Source organism: Prinia subflava, chromosome 2, assembly GCF_021018805.1.
Source record: "Prinia subflava isolate CZ2003 ecotype Zambia chromosome 2, Cam_Psub_1.2, whole genome shotgun sequence".
Classification (NCBI taxonomy): Eukaryota; Metazoa; Chordata; class Aves; order Passeriformes; family Cisticolidae; genus Prinia; species Prinia subflava.
The window spans coordinates 28,774,063-28,793,838 of NC_086248.1; the positions used below are offsets into that span (position 1 = coordinate 28,774,063).

General features: G+C 39.2%; 1 protein-coding gene across 1 annotated transcript in view; it reads left to right on the plus strand.

Annotated features, from left to right (window-relative positions):
* The window catches only part of ADGRB3 (adhesion G protein-coupled receptor B3), a 440,870-nt gene extending 429,936 nt beyond the window's left edge, over positions 1–10,934 (plus strand). Inside the window, exons 30-31 of the mRNA XM_063389429.1 lie at positions 8,112–8,216; positions 10,127–10,934. Of these exons, the coding sequence (XP_063245499.1) occupies positions 8,112–8,216; positions 10,127–10,315 (294 nt within the window). The 3' untranslated portion in view covers positions 10,316–10,934. The remainder of the gene's footprint in view (positions 1–8,111; positions 8,217–10,126) is intronic.
* The last annotated feature ends 8,842 nt before the right edge of the window (positions 10,935–19,776 follow it).

Genomic DNA, 19,776 nt, shown 5'->3' on the forward strand with positions numbered 1-19,776 from the left:
GAACAATTCATTAAAACTACTTTGGTGCAACTTGTTTGCAAAATATTCTGAGATCAAACTGTCATATTGCAATATTAACCATCATGATTTCAGTTTTTAAATTCTTTGCCTCTTCATTTTCATCTGGGTTTGTTTTCCTTTTTTTTATTTTATTCTTTTTTCTGGCTATCTACTTACTGAAAAAGCGTGACACTTTTATAGGACAGGCTAAATCACAGAAGTTTGCTTTGCTCAAGAGATTTTCAATAATTTCTTTTATCTTTCTTCAATACTACTTTACTGAAATATGACTTTCACATTCAAATAGTGATTATGAATGTGTTACATTTTAAATGATGTAGTGCTGCAGGTGTCAAAGCCTATGGATCACATACTGTAGAAAAAATAAAGTTCATATAAGATCCTTTAGGTTGGATATGCATAATTTCCAACTTAGATCCTGTTGAGTGAGAAGGTTTAGTTGTGTTTATTAATGACCATTTTGTTCTATCTCAGTCAATATTATTACGTCTCTCAGAGATTTTTTTTGAAGTGGTTTTTTTCTCTGATTTCTACCAGAAGGAATACAGCAGATAATTTTCAAGGCACTGTTCGTAATTTGGGTTTTCACATGGGTTGTCTATTCATGCATAGAAGTAGTTTGATATAATTCATTATGTGTGTGTCCAAAGAAGCTGAACAGTTATATTTGTATGGAACCTACAGATCGTGGGCTAAAATTTGAAAGCCTGTGATCAGCACATATCAACCATACCAAAAACTCCCCTGTTTGCAATTACCCTAAATATGCTTTAGGATAAATGCATAGAAAGGAAGAAAAAAAACATGAAACAATAACAAAATTCTGATGAGCAAGCGACTCTAAAATTAAATTCAATCAGAAGTTTTGTAACTGTAGTGATATAAAGAATTCTAAAATTTACTGGTTTTGTCATTGAAAAATAGAAATATCACAATGAGACCATTCTCTGTGGCAACAGATATTGAAACATTCCTTCTGGCACTCCGGAACATAATCCAACACCAAATAAACACCAACAACGTGGTACACATTGTAGTCTCAAGAAGCAGAATTCCCATGACATATTTTCTCTTGACTCACATGGTTTCACACACTCACAAAATGGGTCATGTTGGGGGGGACCATAGTGGGTCATGTGGTCCAACTTCCCAAGCAGGGCCATCCCAGAGCACATGGCACAGGACTATGTCCAGATGGCTCTTGAGCAGCTCCAGTGAGGGAGACTCCACAACCTCTGTGGGCATAGTCTGTGCCAGTGCAAGGTCACCTGCACAGCAAAGAAATTCTTCCTCATGTTCAGGTGGAACTTCCTGAGCATCACTTTCTGTCCTTTACCTCTTGACCCTGGCACCACCAAGAAGAGCCTGGAAACTTCCTCAGCTCCACCTTTTAGATACTGATAGACAGTGATAAGGTCCACACTCAGGTGTCTCTTTTCAAGGCTGATCAGGCCCAATTCCCTCAATCTTTCCTCAAAAGATAGATGCTCCAACCCCTTAGTCATCTTTCTTGTCCTCCACTGGATCCATTCCAGAAGCTCCAGGTCTCTCTTGTACTGAGGAGCCCAGAACTGGACACAGCACTCCACATGTGGCCTCACCAGGGCTGAGTAGAGGGGCAGGATCACATCCCTAGACCTGCTGGCATTGCTCTTCTTAATGCACCCCAGGATAACATTGGCCCTCTTGGCCACCAGGGCACTGCTGGCTCATGGAGAGCTGGTTGTCCATCAGGATCTGCAGATCCTCCTCTGCAGAGCTGCTCTCCAGCAGGTCAGCACCCAGCCTGTCCTGGTGTAGGGGATTATTCTTCCCCAGGACCCTGCACTTTCCTCTGTTGAGTTTCAGATAGTTCTCTGGCCATCTCTCCAACCTGTCCTGGTCCTTCTGAAGGGCTTCACAGCCCTCTGAGGTATCAGCCACTTCTCCCAGCTTTGTGGTGTTGTTTATTGACACCTTTTTCTTAACTTGTTTGCAATACTGCTGTTCCGTGGCCTAGCGTTTTTAGAATTACTATTAAAATGCAGGAAAATATATTTTTTGTAAAAAGGAAAGGATGGGGCCACTGGGACTGAGTGCTGAGGAACTGAGAGCATCAGCAATACTGTGCCAGTTGCTGTTGTATTTTACAAGTATTGGTGCAGACTAACTCCATCTCACCCCTCAGCCTTATGATCCTTCTGATTAAGTCTGTGGGCTTTCCTGTATCCTTACACATAGAATGGCTGTCTAAGGTAAAACAAAATAAAAAAGCCAAAAAATGTTGAGATAGTGTGGTGTGGCCAAAATGCTGCTCTTTGGATACCCCAAAGCAGCTTGACTGCATAGTGGAATACAGGTCTGGAGGTAAGAGCGAGCCAAAGGCATTGAACATACTACTTAAATGTTTAACACTTTCTCTGCTGTGTCTGTGACCAGTGCCAGCTGGCACTCTCTGAGACAATGCCCTTCCATATATCTGAGGATACCAAATCATAGAATGACATGGATGTGGTTCTGAAGATAACAAATGTTAAGTATGCAGTGTGGACAAGGGTGGGACAAGGGTGTCTGTCCTTTTCCTTTTAACACTCTCTCTGCAGTCTCTATACCCTCAGCCTTCCACACATGTGTCTCTATATACATTCAAGACAAATACTCGGGCTATGTCTATCTTAATAAATTAGACCTTTGAGGAAATATTTCTGGGTGCCAAAAATGCCAGCTTTTAAAAGGATTAATTTTTAGAAAGAATTTCACTGTTTTATTCTGGACCACCCTTGTCTCTCCAAGTTGTTCTTGAGTGTCATTAAGGGACTCAGTTCAATCTGGGTTCCATTCACAACAGACAATTTGGTTTTAGACTTTTTATTTGGGAAACTAAGAGAATTTAATAGAATTTAGTAGTCATAGAGAACATTCCATGTTAGATGTTGCCAGAGAATATTCTTGGACATGTTTGACTTACTACATGGTCTCATACTTAAAAACCAAACCAAACCAAACCAAACCAAAACCAAAACCAAAACCAAAACCAAAACCAAAACCAAAAACAAAAACAAAAACAAAAACAAAAACAAAAACAACAAACAAACAAAAAAAACCAACCAAACAAAAAAAACTATTTTAGTGGCTTCCAACTGAACATTCACCTTAATATAAGTTGAAGAAAAACAATAAAAAGTGATGTGAACACAGCTAGACTAAGACTACATAACACCACAAAATACTCTCTGTCTCTGTTATCCTCAATACATATAGAAATATGTGTAGTTTTAAGTGCCTTTGCAATGGATTATAAATAAAGTCCTGTGACCACGTGGGTTCTGTTATAGAAAGTGTGCCTCAGTCAAAAGAAAGGGAGAGAAAAGGATGACATCAAAACTGGCAAGCACTTACCATAGATCTCAAGCTGGTTAGAGGGGGGGGGGGGGCTCAAAACTGGGCACCTGTACCTTGTTTGTCCTTTTTAAATAGCTTACCATTACATTCTTAAATTATCCCTTCATGCAGGAAAAAAAAAAAACAAACCAAAATAAAACAAACAAACAAAAAAACCCCCAGTGTAGCAAACAGAGCTTAGTCTGTCAGCAGGAAGTATTTCTGCTACATAATATACTGTCTACGGTTATATTTTGTAAAAAATAACTAATCTAGTTGAACTTTGAAGTCTGCTAAATGAACAGTCAACACAGAACAACTTTACAGCTCTTTTCTTGCTATTAATAAAGATAAGTTTGGACTCATTCATGCAGTCTGGTGTCCAAAACATGAGCAAAATTATTAATCTGGACATTTTGGATGCTTGCTGCCACCGACTGTGCTAACCCCAGCTAAGTGCCATCCAACTCGTGTCATTTTTTTCTCTAGAGCTGGACAGGTAGCTTTTTCATTAAGTCTCAACACTAACAGTTAGCTGTCAGATCAAATAAAATTCATTCTAATTATGTTGAACAGAAATACAGATGCTGTAGAAATTCCCAGGAGGCCTTTATAATAGGTGTATGCTGGCAATTACAAAAACGTACAGGAGAGCTGGACAGTACTATTGGCATGTGTTTTAGGATTCAAGATCACAATTACCTCAAAATTCTATGAGACAGTCTGACTTTTGGATTTCCTCAGTCACCCCACTCTCTCATTTTATCAGCCATTCATTGGATCAACTCTGTTAACAACATTTATGCCAAATAATTCAGAAAATGCTTTATTACCCTGAACCCCGGATTCAAGTCATATCTAGTTCTGAAGGAGAGCAAGGATACACAGGACAAGTGTGAATACTAGACTGTCTTCTTTCCATTCCACAGATCAGTAGACTTTCACCAATAAGAATGCACAATTGATCACTGATTGCTGGAGCTGCATTCTTTCTGAATTTCATCAGCCATAGCTATTTATTATAATACTATTATAACTCACAAAAGTTTAAAACCATCCTCTTACTAACATGAAGACATCTCTTGAAGGCAAAGATAAAAAAAAAAATGCCTGCCGGGAAAAATAATTTCCTGTCCCCAAGTTTGGCAAGTGATCATACCTATAACATCTTGAAAAAACAGCATGTTTCTATTAGAGGGCTGGGAAGGCATTTCCCAAATTCTGTTGTTTTTAACTTAGCTGCTTTGTACAAGATTTGAGAGAGAACATTTTTAACTGTGACAATGTAGAAAATTTCCAAAGCAAATTAAATTACCTGGTAGTACTGCTGCTGATGATACTGTTATTTATGAGATTCACCACGAATCATGGAATCGTTGAATAGCCTAGGCTGAAAGGGGCCTTAAAGATCATATAGAGCCAAGTCCCAGCCACTGGCAGGAACACCTTCCATTAGACCAGGCTGAGCCTCATCCAATCTGGCCTTTAACACTTTCAGGAAAGGGGATCCACAGCTTCTCTGGCAACCTGTTATAGTATCTCATCACCTTCATCATAAAAGTTGTTCTTCTATATCTAATCTAAACCTACCCTCTTTCAGCTTAAAGCCATCACCACTTGTCCTTATCACTATATGTTCTTGTAAAAAGTCCTTCTTCAGCTTTCTTGTAGGCCCCCCTTAGGTACTGCAAGGCTGCTGTAAGATCTCCCCAAAGCCTTCACATCTTCAGGTTGAACAGTCCCAATTCTCCCAGTCTGAATTCATAGCAGAGGTCCTCCAGCCCTTTGATCATCTTTGTCACCCTCCACTACACTCACTCCATCAGGACATAGACCTTATGTTGGGAACCCCAAAGCTGAATACAGTAATGCAAGTGGGATGTCATGAAATATTCATGAGCGTATTAGTCTTGAGTTAAAATTCAGCTAAAGCCCTATCATAAATAAAAAAGGGAGCTGGGTATGTTTGAGGTACTCCCCATCGTGCTGACAGCCATCCACACTCTGAATCCTTTCCTGGAGTAGGGGATCATCAGAGTAAGGGTAGTCTCTTCAAAGCACACACTCTATCTGACTTAAGAGTGTGGGTAGAAATGTGGAAGGGGTGTTGATTCAGCTTGACCCCCTTTAGGGTGTGGGGCACAGGAGTTGTGGAAGCCTCAGGAGACACCACAAGAGGATGTGTGTCTGCAGCCTGTTGGCTGACTCTGGTGCTTCTGGCAGGGATGCAGCATCAATGGGCAACTGCACAGCCACACCTAAAGAAAAAAGGGCAGCACAAGTTCAGTTTCCATCCTTTTCAGATTCTGATGCTACTACAGTCATCCTAGTATTAGTGGTCAAGATCTCCAGCATTGTATTGTTAAAAAATAGTATTTCTATGATTAATAAGGGGGTGTTGTCCACATTGCCCATTTAATAGAGAAAACAAAACAACACACTACGAATATTTCATAGGTTGTTTTCTCATAAAAGAGTTACCCAACAGAGCATATTTTCTAGAAAGGAGATAAGATGGTGCTTTCTAACCAGAAATTAAAGAAGTCTAGAAATTGAGAAAGTTGGAGATTTAAGTTACTGCACCTTCAGTCCAGATTGTTCTTTCTAAGCAATAGGGAGGGAGTGGGTGTCAGTGGGTAGGAATTATGGAATGGAAGTAACCAAAAGATCCATGGGTACATGTTCATACCAGTCATGCTGCTATTAAAAATAAAATGTAAAGATTTTTTTTTCTGGCAGACTTCCCAGTGCAAGTATTTTATTTCTCCTCCCACCTGCTTCTCCTCAGGAATAATGTAATGAACTGAGTAAGACATTTGCATTATTCATACTTGCTATTTAATGACATCTTGGGTACATGATTAAGGAAAAGATATCAGAAAGTACCATTCTCTATATTCCCAGCTTTCTACTAAAAAGCTTCTAAATGGAGATACTTGTTTCAGCCTTATGTTATTTCCTGCTTTTTAGAGCTAGTGTTTTAACCCACCAAATCTGTTTTATTCCCATGACCATGCCTCCTTATTTCAACCAATAATAATCTTTGAGGTAGAAACTTTTTTTAAATTTTATGTATATGAAAATTGCTATATACTTCTGTCTACCATAGCAGCAAAATCTTAAAATAATCCCTAGGAAGTCACTTAAGTGAAACTCCCCTCATAAATTTAGATAGCTATGTCTAGTTAAATTACCCTTTGGAAGGAGTTTATTACCAAATACTGCAAAAGGTTTTCCCTTATTCACCCCACAACTCAAGTTAACAGGTCTTTAATTGCTGATGTCTCATGTCTCTTTCATGAGACATATTGCCAAATTCCTGCTCTCAGAAGTGAACATTCTCAAGCTACCTTGTGGCTGTATTTAGGTTAATATGGGTATTACAGCACAGCAGTAGGAATGCCTGGCCAGAAGAGCAGCCACGTTTTATGAAATCTCTAAAGACCTTAGGCAAATGAAAGATAATGTTGACATTGATGAAGGAATATTGAGAGTCAGCTATTGCTACTCCATTTTAAAAGGTACTAACCTAGGCTTGGCAGGGGTGTTACTTGATGCAAAGGGTCACACTCAGGCACCACATACATAAGTTCGAAGGGTTTCACTCACAACTCCAGGGAAAATCAGGCTTGACACAAAATCCGGACTTGCACAAAGGCCTGTGTCCTGTACCTTGTCCGTCAGCATTCCTGGCTGCTGCCCTGGCTGTAATTCAAGTTCAAGCAGTTACAAAGCTTAAAAAAAGCAAAGCCAAGCCCATCCACTGTTGGACTGAGGTGAAGCATCCTCAGACCCTCCCATCCCCACACCCTCCAGACCGCAGAACCGTGAGAGTGGTCAGAAAGTAAGCATCTTTCAGCTTGGCTCCAGAGGCTGCTCTGAATCCATCACTGAGCATTAATTCCTTTGAAAACAACTCTGATGAGCATAGTTTAAAATCTAGGCTTGAAAACAAGCTTCACTCTGCAAGTAGCTGCCCTAGCAGATACATGGCTGAGGCCTGTGCACTGAGATGTGAGGATTGTCAGGGCTCTTTGGGGTTTCCCCCTCCTCCACAGGAGTGCTATAAAAATAGTTTCTGTGGAAGAGTGCCCTCGGCATGGGCTAGAGGGAGGGTGGTTTCTAATTTCTTTGTTCATAAAATAAGAATGCAAGTAAAACTGAAAAAATTAGCCTACTTTTCTTAATATGAATGCAATTCAAACTGTATTTTATGATGATTTGAATGACAAGAAGATGTCTCATTAAAAAGACATAACATTTGGGAATTTTCCATTTTGGGCCAAGATTCCTGAGTTCAGTGTTCTCATAAAAATTATTCCAACAGGGACCACTAAAACATGTTGTTGCTTTCCTATAGAAATTAAAATGTAAGCATCCATGCTGAAAACAGAAGTTCTAGAAAATATTCTTGATATGCAAGAGAAATATTCTTCTGAGAAATTGCCATTACTTTCAGGGTAGTTCCAAGCTAGCATAGAAACAGTGGCCCCCAATTTCAGCAACTCAATAAACATAGGGTTAAAAACAGTCTCTTGTATGCAAGAGGAACATTAAATGCAATAGAGAGAAGGGCCAGGGCAATTCACTTCCGTTGCTCCAATCTATAGGGAAAAGATGGCCCTGCCAAATTCAATTTACTTTATTATGTTGGAAAAAGTAATGCGTCTCTTAAAAAAAAACAAACCAGATTCAATTATAAATATAAGCAAGTATATTCCATTTTGCAGAAGGTCATGCATACAAGAAAGAGGCATATGGAATTGTTTCAAGAGTTAAATCAGAAATTTCAGACTCTGGACAGATTTCGGGATGTACCAAAATCAGGCAGTATGGTAAGTGTCCTTCTGTTATATTTAAAATATGGTGAATCCTAAACAACAATAACAATGAAACAAGAACCTTTTGACTTCAGTACATTTCCCAAGAAGACCTCACCTTTAGGTACCTCAGAAATGAGAACCAAAGCTATATTCAGTAACCCAACCTATGATGAGACTCATTACTTTCTACAATTGGACCATAACTAACTCACTAACATCATTATAGATGACAAGTAATTGAACTGTGGGGGATACATTTCAAATCTGTGTGTGCCTACTGAGTCTAAGGGCCTTCATACAGGGAAAGCAGCTCACTGATATCATTTTACCAATAAGGCTTTTCCTCCAGTTCTGCAAGGAGATAATCAATTAGATACTACAAACAAGTCCAGATAGATTCACCTATACATGCAATTGTCCAGAAAGCACATGAGATATCTGTAATGCCACGTCTTTTCCATAACAGGTTTATAAATATTTGCCCTGGGAAAAGCAAAAATTAAATCATCCTGAGTTGAGGCTGCTATCATCACAATTCAAATTTATACATACGCATTCATATACACATGCATAACACTCTGACTACATCTGATAATGAGAGCAAGGAAATAGTTGATTCTGCCTAATTGAAACAGCTAATTTAGTCTGACATATTTTTATAAGTAGTATTTTGATTAATAATATTTTAATATAATTTTATAATGTGAAAATTGTATATTAAATGGAACTGAGCTAGAATCATTGTATTCTATAACTTTTTCAGAAGAGCTGCTCTCAGACATGAAGAAGAGGTATTAAGCAGATGTGAGGCCAATGGATTTACATCATTTACATCATCTTAATCCAGCAGAAATTTAGCCCTGATTCTTTGATGAACCTTTATCTGTGATATGTGTTATTCTGTATCACTCACTCCCCCTTTTGAGATCAGCTGAAATGTAAAGTTTTCATTTGTCTCCCTGCTTGAGATTTGCTATTCACATAAAGCTTGAAGTAATTCAAAATCTCAAAGGGAATCTCAGTGCAAGAGTTGTGTTTACTCTGTTTCACATTGGTGCTGTGCTTTTGAAAGGTCTGCTAATAAAAGCTGCCTAGAGGAATGGTCTGTCTGTGGGACAGTCAGAGGGTGATCCAGGTACCTAAACATAGGCATCTCAGGCTATTTTAAACACAGGTCTTGGTTTACAGCACACTACAGGCAGCGATGGTACAGGAGTTAAATGAGATCTGCACCTCTCATGAAAGATAGCTGGAGATCAAGCAGAGAGTCCAAAGGCATCTTAGATGCAAAAATATTGTATTTTAGCAACTAAATCCCACCCATCATGTTACAGCAGAAATCTCTAATTAACTTGGTCCACAAAGTCTTTTACCTTATAAAATCTAGCATTAAAAAAATAAAAAAAAACCCATTCAGTAGAAAATAACTCCTTTTCAGTCTGTTACTCCTAATACACATGAGCTCATCCGCCTGTAAGGCAAGGTGGCTCTTGCAGCATTTTCAAGGTTTCTGTCATTCTGCCATGCACCTACCACAATTTAAAATCCAACTGTCACTCTCTGCTTCAAGCCACTCCAGGCAACAGACTCTGCTCAGTTGCCTTCCTTTCTCTTCTCCCTCTTTGCTACACTCTTCTCCCACTTTTCTCCCACCCGTAGAAAGATGTCTATTGGTACTGGATCTCTCAGCCCATTCCTCACACATTGGTTCTTGTGAAAGAAAGGGCTTATCTGGCAGCTCAGGTGAGGAGCCTGCCAAAGTGTTGATTGTTCACAGAGAAGAAGTCGCAGCCTGGCTCCCTGCAAAGCCATTTCCCCTCTCCAGCTTCTGTGTCTCATGAGAGCACGTCAGCAATCAGCCTTGTAAATGGAAACTGCATTATTTCATCCTTGATTTTAATTCTTCTTTCTTTGGTCTTCAGGAGAACTCAGGACCGAGCAAGGCTCCATGGGACAGTTTCAAAACCACAGGTGACTACCAACACTATACAACGATAAATGTATTAGACACAGAGGCAAAAGATGCTTTAGAACTCAGACCAGCAGAATGGGAGAAGTGTCTGAACTTGCCTTTAGACGTGCAAGAAGGTGACTTTCAAACAGAAGTTTAACAAAAACGAACTGAACAAAACAGAAACAAAGTAAAAATAATTCATTGCACTGACAATAAAAAGACTTTGGGAATCCTGACGATCCTGACGCTCCTGTCTGAACATTGCAACTCCTTTGTGTCAGGCTCTTCCTGTGCCAAATGTCAGTGGTTTTTTTCGTACAGTATATTCCCACTAGTGCAGCTAGTGGAGAACCAGGTGTACAATTCTTACCATCGTGTGTTGTAAGTACCCGTGGAATGGATTTGTAAGGTAATCTTTATAGATAAACCTCAAGCAACGATTCATGTTGTAACAGCTTCATTTGGTTTAGTTTTCAAAAAACTTCACCATGAAGCACAATGTATATATTTATGCAGTTTTTAAAGTTTATAACAGTCTGTTTGGCCATTACTACACTTTTTACTTTATAATATAAAAGCAAAGTTTTTGTCATTAAATGAATGTCTGTTGAGCTACATTCTTCATTGCTTTAAATGCAATAAAGTAATAATCTCACTTTTATATGAATAATATATTTCACATCTTTATTATTGCAGTTTTCTCTGGAAAGCTCAGAATAGCTTTCTCTGCTGCAGCTGTGTATAAAATATTTAAAATGTTGTATGGTGTAAATAAACCTTTGTCTACATATCAGTTTCCTAGTGCATTTTATTCCATATTGTTTCTCTTAAATTTGAATATTTATAGAATTTTCTATAAAACACAAATATTGAATATGTATTTACAGTTTTGCATGTTGTATGTAGCTTCAGAAAAAAATTTCTAAGTCATATTAGTAGGCTTGTAGCCATTCTGCATTTTCTTAGGATTTTTTTCCCAACAATATACCATATAAACTGGACTTGTCAGAATACTATTACAATTTTTCTGTTATATAAGAATTTTTGTCTAGTAGTAGAAAGACAAGTAATGGAAATTTAGTTAAGTTTCAATGCACAGCATACAAAGAAAACACTGACTTAGAATCATTATATCTTGTGCATGGTTTTCTTCCTGTATAACAAAAAAAAATCTCAAGATAAAAAATTCCTAAGTATTTTAGATTTAAAGAAAAAAACTGAGTCGGTTTCATCACAAATCTCAAGCAGATTATGATTATTTTTTGTATTAAACATACAGTTAAACAATTAGGAATAGGAAGATTAAATCTCCATTTCCATGCATAGAATCAAAACTAGATCTTCAAAAATCTCATCTACAGCATAGCTGTGGGGGACATAGATGGAAGGATAACTCAAATCTTCAGATGTCATAGTTCCAGAAAAAAGTTTCAAAAACTATTTTGGTTCCTGCTGTACAAAAGTGAATATGCTGCAGCCTACTAGCTGGAGAGATCTTAGAGAGGAAGAAAACATGACCACCAATCTGCTTAGGGAGAAAAAAGACAAGAATAGAGTCTTGTCAGTGAGCACTTAACCCAGAGAATTGGAAGAGGAGGACCAGCATCCATCTGTTAAGAGAAAAGAACTTAGGATCAACCTTGGGGCCAATCTTCAGGAAATGTTTCAGTCTGACAATCTTTTTTCCAGGCCATAAGGCATTTAAGTCCCAAAAAGGAACCTGACTTTGCCTGCTTTGAGTGAGAACCTCATGCTGAGTAAAGACTTCTCTAATTCAATGCCTCAGGATCTAAATCTTTAAATAAGTAAGAAATAACTAATCACCAGCCTGGTAACAGGTCCAGTAACTGGCTTAGGTGCCTAGAGGTTAGATGATGTAGTACAATCACCCTCAGTCAGTTTGCAGACAACAGTACATTGGGCAGGAGTGTTGATCTGCTGGAGGGCAGGAAGGCTCTGCAGAGGGATCTGGACAGGCTGGATCATTGGCAGGGGCCAATGGTGTGAGGTTCAACAAGGCCAAGTGCCGGGTCCTGCACTTTGGCCAAACCCCTGCAGTACCACAGGCTGGGGACAGAGAGACTGGACAGTGGCCAGGCAGGAAGGATCAAGGGGGTACTGATGGACAGCCAGCTGAACATGAGCCAGAGTGTGCCCAGGTGCCCAAGAAGGCCAATGGTTCCTGGCCTGTGTCAGCAACAGTGTGGCCAGCAGGATCAGGGCAGTGATTGTCCCTCTGCACTCTGCACTGGTGAAGCTGCACCTTGAGTTCTGTGTCCAGGTCTGGGCCCACAATTTAAAAAGGATACTGAGGCACTGGAGCAAGTCTGGAGAAGGGCAACAAGGCTGGTGAATCATCTAGAGAGTAAGTGCTGTGAGGAACATCTGAGGGAGCTGGGGTTGTTTAGGATGGAGAAAAAGAGACTCAGGAGACCTTGTCCCTCTTTACAACTCCCTGAAAGGAGGCTGCAGTCAGGTGGGGATCAACCTCTTCTCCCAGGCCACCAGCAACAGGATGAAGAAGTGGCCTCCCTTGCATCGGGGGAGGCTTAGGTTGGACATCAAGAAGAATTTCTTCACAGAAACGGTGGTTAAGCATTGGAGTGAGCTGCCCATGGATGTAGTGGAGTGTCCATCTCTGGAAGTGTTCAAGGAATGACTAGACTTGTCACTTAGTGCTGTGGTTTAGTTGACAAGGTGGTTTTCAGTCAAGGTTGGATTTGATCCTGGAGGTCTTTTCCAACCTTAATGTCTCTGTGATTCTATCTGTCTCTGTGATACATCAATCAAACAGAACTGGCCATTTTTCAAGAGGCTGGTGCAGAAGGAGGCAGATGGCAAGGCTGGCTATGCAGCCTCCTAATTTTTCAGATCAGATAGTGCACCAAAAACCTCTCACTACGCACAACAGAAACTGCACATTTTTTAAGGATTTCATTCCATATGGTAAGAAGTCTCAGAGCATGTTGTACAAAATTTCTAATTTTTGAGCCCAAATGAGGAAGCTTATACCCCTGAATCCAGATATAAGCCTTAGCATCATCCTTGACTAATCTAAACATAATACAAATCTTGAACACCTTGGTATTTCAATTCCTGTAATACAGAAATTATTTGTATAAGCTTTATATCAACTAACTCCTGTTCAGTCTAGTTACAACTTCAGAAAGCTTAGTCTGCTTTCCTGCAACCTACCCAGGAACAATGAATTATCAGTTTACACTCAATACACTGCTGACCCAGTTGTGCTGTTATTAATAACCCAGTGGATTCAGGTTTAGCATTAACCTGGGTGTTTATGTATCACACAGCAGTCACAGATGTGCTTTCAGTGTATGAGCAGCAAAATTCAGTGCCTCTTTATTTAGAGTTTGTGCTTCTCTGAGTAGAAAATGCTAGGCATTTTTATTTTTTTGCGTATTTCATATTTAGAAATTAAAAGCATGATAAAATCCATTATATTTGCCTACTGTTTGACTGGTTCCTATTAAAACAAAATTTGTTTCCCATAAGCAAGATGCCACTCACACTTGCAGTTTTCTGCTCAATGTCTCTGAAATGATGCATGTCAGACTGAGCCCAGCAGGAGAGTACAAACTTTTATGCACTGGCTTAAACATTGGTAAAGCACTGAACAGATGTTTGGCATTATATTATATGCAAATGAAAATTAAGTCAGAACTCCCTAAATCATACTAGACACAGACATGATAGGGGACCCTGCATCTGCCTGCCAGCTAGTGCCACTCTGCATGGCCTGGTTACCTCAGCTGGGGTCCAGCTGCAGACACAGAAAGGTTCAGGTGTTGAGGGCTCAGCCAATGTTGCTGTCACTAGCACTAGAGGAGACTGAGTCAGCTGAGCTCAGCCCAGAATTTACCCAGAAGCATCTCAAAATACATATTCCCTAGATGTATATACAAGAGGAAAAATCTTTTTTATTAAAGGCTTCATTTTCTCAACAGTTTAAATAGACATTAGCAGTTGTATAAAACCCTATGCAATTCCTCTGCTCCTTCTTACATGCATATTCAGGGAAAGATTTTTCTGGCAAGTTAATGCTAAACAAAACATGGCCTGGACTTTTCCGTGTAGAGAAGTGCATACAGGACATCTAGCTGAGCAGCCAGAGATTGCTCAGACAATTGTTCAAGATGTCCAGGATTTCACATCCAAGGCTGTGTAAAGGGGTTTTCTGTTGCTACCAAAATGATTTGCTACATGGGCCTTGGCCAAAGTGATGTTATTTAACCCAGAAACTTGGAGGTAAACTATGAATTAGTCACTATTAAATTTTGGCTCATACTCTAGAGTATCTCTTGGAAATAAGAAGGGAGTAGAGTGTACGTGATGCTGCAAGGGATGAGAGCTAGGATGGCAGTGCTGCCATTCTGATGCCCCCTTGGAGTACCAGTGGGTTAACGTTGGCATATATGTAATGCTAATGACTATTCATGATGAAAATTTGGGACAAAAAACAAAAGAGCTAGTGGTCTTTTCCATTTAATTAACTACTGAGTTCCTCCCCATCAATGTATAAGTCCCCTTGGAAGTGTTATCCTGATCTTCCTTCTTTGAGATCGTCGTTTGTTTCCATGATGATAAGACATAAATCATCTAATATTGTTTTACACAGGATTAAACTGGGATAATCTCTTTTAAAAACAAACAGAAACAAGCAGTGAAGCAAAAAACATCCAAGCCCCAAGCTGCATCAGGAGAAATGCTCTCTCATGCTTTGGCTTGTCTCTGTTCCCCACAGTTGCTAGACCAAGTTTAATGAAAGGCCTGCCTCCCACCTGGAAGCAGGCATCCATCTGAGCACCAGGAGTGTGCTTTCCATTAGGTTATTCGAGGGGATATGGAAATCCCTGTTGGCAATCAGCAGGCAGAGACATGTACTGAGAGCACACTCAGTTCCTCAGGCATTAGTGCGAGGCTCTGCTGCATCTTTGGATAAGGCACCAGATGCAGTTTGTCTGAGTGAACTTTATTTCTCTCTCTCAAAAAAGTGTCATAGGGCTCACTTGTGCAATCAAACTCCTTCTCATGTGCTGAGGGAGGAATCCAGAGAGTTACCCAGCTGAATATGTGCTTGGGGAGCTGTGATTCCTTTCTTACCCGATCTCAAACAGTGCAATGCTGTAATCTTTTCTACTTACTTTTCCAGAAACATCTTTCTTTGTAAGGAAAGCAGAAGTGGCTTCACTAAGAGAAATTCAATTACTGATAAGATAGGCATGACTACCAACCCTAGCACTCCTGCTGAAGTGTTCTGTCCATTAATTACGATTGTAAGATAAAGTAAGAGCCATTTATCTGCTTTTGACAAAATTGCCTCTTAAGCTGCATTGGACCATCCTGTGGCACTGAGTTACTCCAATTAACCATGCTAAGTACTTATCCTCTTGTTTGTTCTTCACTGGTGTCATATTATACCTCATTACTTCTTATGAGGAACACTTAATTACTTTAACCAATTCAACTTCCTCCCTTGACTATTCAAGTTACTGCTATTGGCCCCACAGTTACCTCTTTTTTCAGGATTACAAACCCATGCTCAGTTAGTTCCTATGGAGAAGCCCTTCCCTGATTACAACTATCCTTGTGTCCTTTACAGCTTTTCAAGTCTGCTGAAGTTCTTAAATGAGTTCAGTAAATCCATAACTCATTTGACTATTCTGTTTGTTTCATGTAGAAAAAGGAAAAACTCAATGAGGAAGGTTGTAAAATTCCTTTTTATTCAGTAGAAGAAAACAAAAACTCAAAAGTACTTAAACTTCCACTTTTTTTTATCTAACCATTTAATAGAAAAGGCATCACCATCTCTTTGAGCAAGAAGTGGGCACCAGCAGCTTCTCTTAAGTAATTATCTCGATGAGTACACTGAAATATTTTTTTTGCTGCTGTTCCTTCTCACTGGTGATGTGAAGGCAAACTTTCTTAAGTTGCACTGTTGCACCAAGACTGACAGAGATCTCTACAGCCCACTGACTGGGTTTTACAGTCTGAAAGTGAGCAAGGAGGACTATGTGAATGTTTTCAGATGGAGTAGTAGCTGTTTCCTGCACCCTGGAAGTGTGCTGAATTCTGAGCTTTTATTTCAACTTTGGTAAACCTCCTTTCTCTAGCTGTGTGTTCAGAGTGATGCCCTTCACTTCCTGACTCTCTTCTTGAAAACATGGAATGGGCATCTAAGACAGGGAAGGGTTTGAGACCTGCTGCTCGTGTCTGCTCATCACTGTGGCTAAGAGTTAAGGTCCTCAGTAGAGGTGAATTTAAGAAATGGCTCTAGTCTCAGTGTTTGTTTTCTTGTTGATTATCTTGGGCAGCTATTGGGAAGCCCAGCTGGAAATGTTTACTTTGTATGCACTGTATAAGCAGATAATGTGCCTTGCTCAACATGTGGAGGTAAACATAGAAAACAGGCACCTAAACCTTACATAACGCAGTGCGGTCCATCAAAAAATCCGAGTCCTTTTGTGGACCAAATCCTTAAGAACTGAAATACTTTAAAAATCTGTTTTTCAGAATCAAAAAAAGTCTCATGTTTATCCCTATTATGAACTGAATAATTTATTGGATTATGTCCCTAAATTATTGATTCAGGAAATTGCAAAATGTGATGCCTGAAGGACCTCATTGTATTTAAAAAAAACAAGAACAAAACAAAACAAAACAAAACAAAAAAACAAAACAAAAAAAAAACCACCAAAAAACCACCAAAAAACAAAACAAAACAAAACAAAACAAAAAAAACAAACAAACAAAAAAAAAAAAAAAAAAAAAAAAAAAAAACAAACAAAAAAAGCCAAAACAAAAAAAAAAAAGAAAACCAAACAAAAAAACCCCCTGGAATTGATTAGTATGTATCTTCAATTGCTCAATTTCTTATTTGGTGTCTCCTTGGACCCAACCACTTTATTTCCTGCTCTTCTCAAGAACTATTTATTAGGAAAATATTTTCAGAGCTCTTTAGATTCTTAAATCTAATTACGTTCTTAAATTAAGCAAAAATTATCTATGGTTTGTAAAGACGGAAAGGTAGAATCCTTTCTATCTAATTTAGGATTCTAACCAAAACATTGTGATGTAAATTGTCAATTGTGTTTAAGCACAGAACTATGCAGGACAATCTAACTCTGCCTATTGAAGCTATCCAGGTTATCTTGCAATCTAAAGAAAAAGGGAAGCACCTCTGAAAACCAGCTAGACCCAGCCAGTTCTCTAAGTACAGATTAATTGCACAAAGAATTAAAAAGCCTCATGAGGACAATAAAATTCTTCTAAATTAAGCACCAAATTTAGTAGGACTTGGACATCAACTTGTGAGCTAAAGTCTAAACTCCTTTTATAATCACTGAAGAACAGGTCAATACAGTCAATGGAGTCTGAGAGCTAATTCCGCAATCCCTTTACTAGAAGAAGAATGACGTTAATATGAGATGGGCTACCTTTTGTGAAACATTTAACTGGGCACTGCACACCGACATGAAAACTTCACACCACATCTAAAATGATACCAGTTTTAACATAGCAATCCTGCTATGTTAAAGGGGAAGATTTCCTCAGATGTTCCAGGATATCCTGCCTTCAGCGAGGCATGGGATTTTGGGTGCCATGTCAGATTTTCCAACTTATGAATGTCCAAGCCACCCTCACTATCATACAGCGCCACTATTTTATCACAATCTACCTTGCCTGCCCCTCTTTTGAACATTTATGTCAGTTCAAGTACAGGAATCACTTTCCCTATAATTTTATTGTTACACCTCTAAATCCTGTATGTGGATTAACCAGATTCTCATCCTCCTGAGAGGCAAAGGACCACAGCCCAGGACAATTTAAGCTGTCAAGTATCAGTAGACTGTAGAAAAGCACATTCTGGAAGATTAAATATGGGTCAGGCAGGCATGACAGAGTATGGAGTCAGGAAAATTTTAGTGTTATGCTTTGAGCTGATTTTAGATTTCAGCCACAAATGGTCTGATAGAATATGAATGCTTGCCTAGCACTGCAGTCTTGATTTTTCACTCCGTGAGAATCTCCTAACAATTGGGCAACAGTCAAGCTACTTTTTTTGGACTCTAGTTCTCTGATGTTCTTATTTTTGTTTACACAGCGGCCAGACTTGAGGAGACAAGTATGTTTAACACGGGTACTGTGAGATGCCTTCGTGAAACTCAGATGGTGGTTGTTCAAACCTTTCTTAGATGAGTAGGATGGGGAAGATTTCCAGCTTTCTCATGCTGTCTTCTGACCAGCAAATAATTAGGCAAAGAAGGAAGACAATCCCTCCCTCAGAGGAGATACGGCCAGTAGTAGTTAGTGGGTAGACTCAGACCATGGCATCTGAGAAAAAAATGACACACTGTAATTGACACAAAAACATGAGGATGGTTTCTCAGTGGTTCCCTTAACAAATTAATTTAAAATCAACCAATTCTCAAGAGAGATTGCACAGAAGTAGAAAGGATAATAACTGACACCATAAAAAAGCCTCCAATTATCATTGCATGAGAAAGGAGGGAATAGTGTTTTGTATTACAGTCCAACCCTGATCTGTGCCACAAACGGTGACTTTCAGGTTCTATATGGAACATATGGGAAAAAAATTCATTATCTCTCAACTTAGAAAACAACAGAATATTATAAAATTTTAAAACACCTATGCTTGATTCTTGGTCTGAAATAGCTATACATAATTTCATCATAAGTAATTTCAAAAAAAGGTTCAAAATCATCTGTCTCAGCACCATGTTATAACATGATGGCCAGCTTTTGGGGGCTGTGCTTGTTTTGGCTGGGGTAGAGTTAACTTTCTTCATACTGGCTGGCAGGAGGTTGTGTTTTGAATTTTTGCTGAACACAGGGTTGATAAATTATAGAGATGTTTTTGTTGTTGCTGAGGGCTTAGACAGAGCCAAGGCCTTTTCTGCTTTTTGTACCACCAGGCTGCATGGGAGATTGGAGGAGACAGGACAGGTGACCCAAACTGACCTAAGGGAAATTCCAGACCATGTGACATCATACTCAGTATATAAAATGAGTGGGAGAAGAGGGAAAAGAGGAAGGTTGGAGTGAGGGTGTTTGTTTTCCCAAGTGACTGTTACCTGAGATGAGGCCCTGCTCTCCTGGAGATGGCTGAACACCTGCCTGCCCTTGGGAAGCACTGAATCAATTCCTGGTTTTGTTTCACTTGTGTGCATGGCTTTTACTTTCCCTATTAAATTGTCATTATGTCAACCCATGATTTTTGTAGCTTTACCCTTCCAGCTCTCCTGGATTGTATTGGTGGAAGAGTGAGTGAGCAGCTGTGCAGTGCTTGGCAGCTGGCTGGTGTTAAACCACAGCAGGGACAATTATCCAGGCAATTAAAAGATATTATAACATGTACATATATTCAAAGTGAAAAGAGACTAACTTTGACCTGAATATTTTATTTTTTGAAAAACCTCATTACAAAGACGTGTATGAAATTAAAAGAAGATTTTTAGTAATTGTTTTGTTTACTTTACAGTGGTCACTTAACACCCACTGTGGTGGCAGTAAAGAAATTGATTAATTTTGGTAAGGGAACGATCATTCTTTTCCAAGCAATAAATATTTGCACAGCAA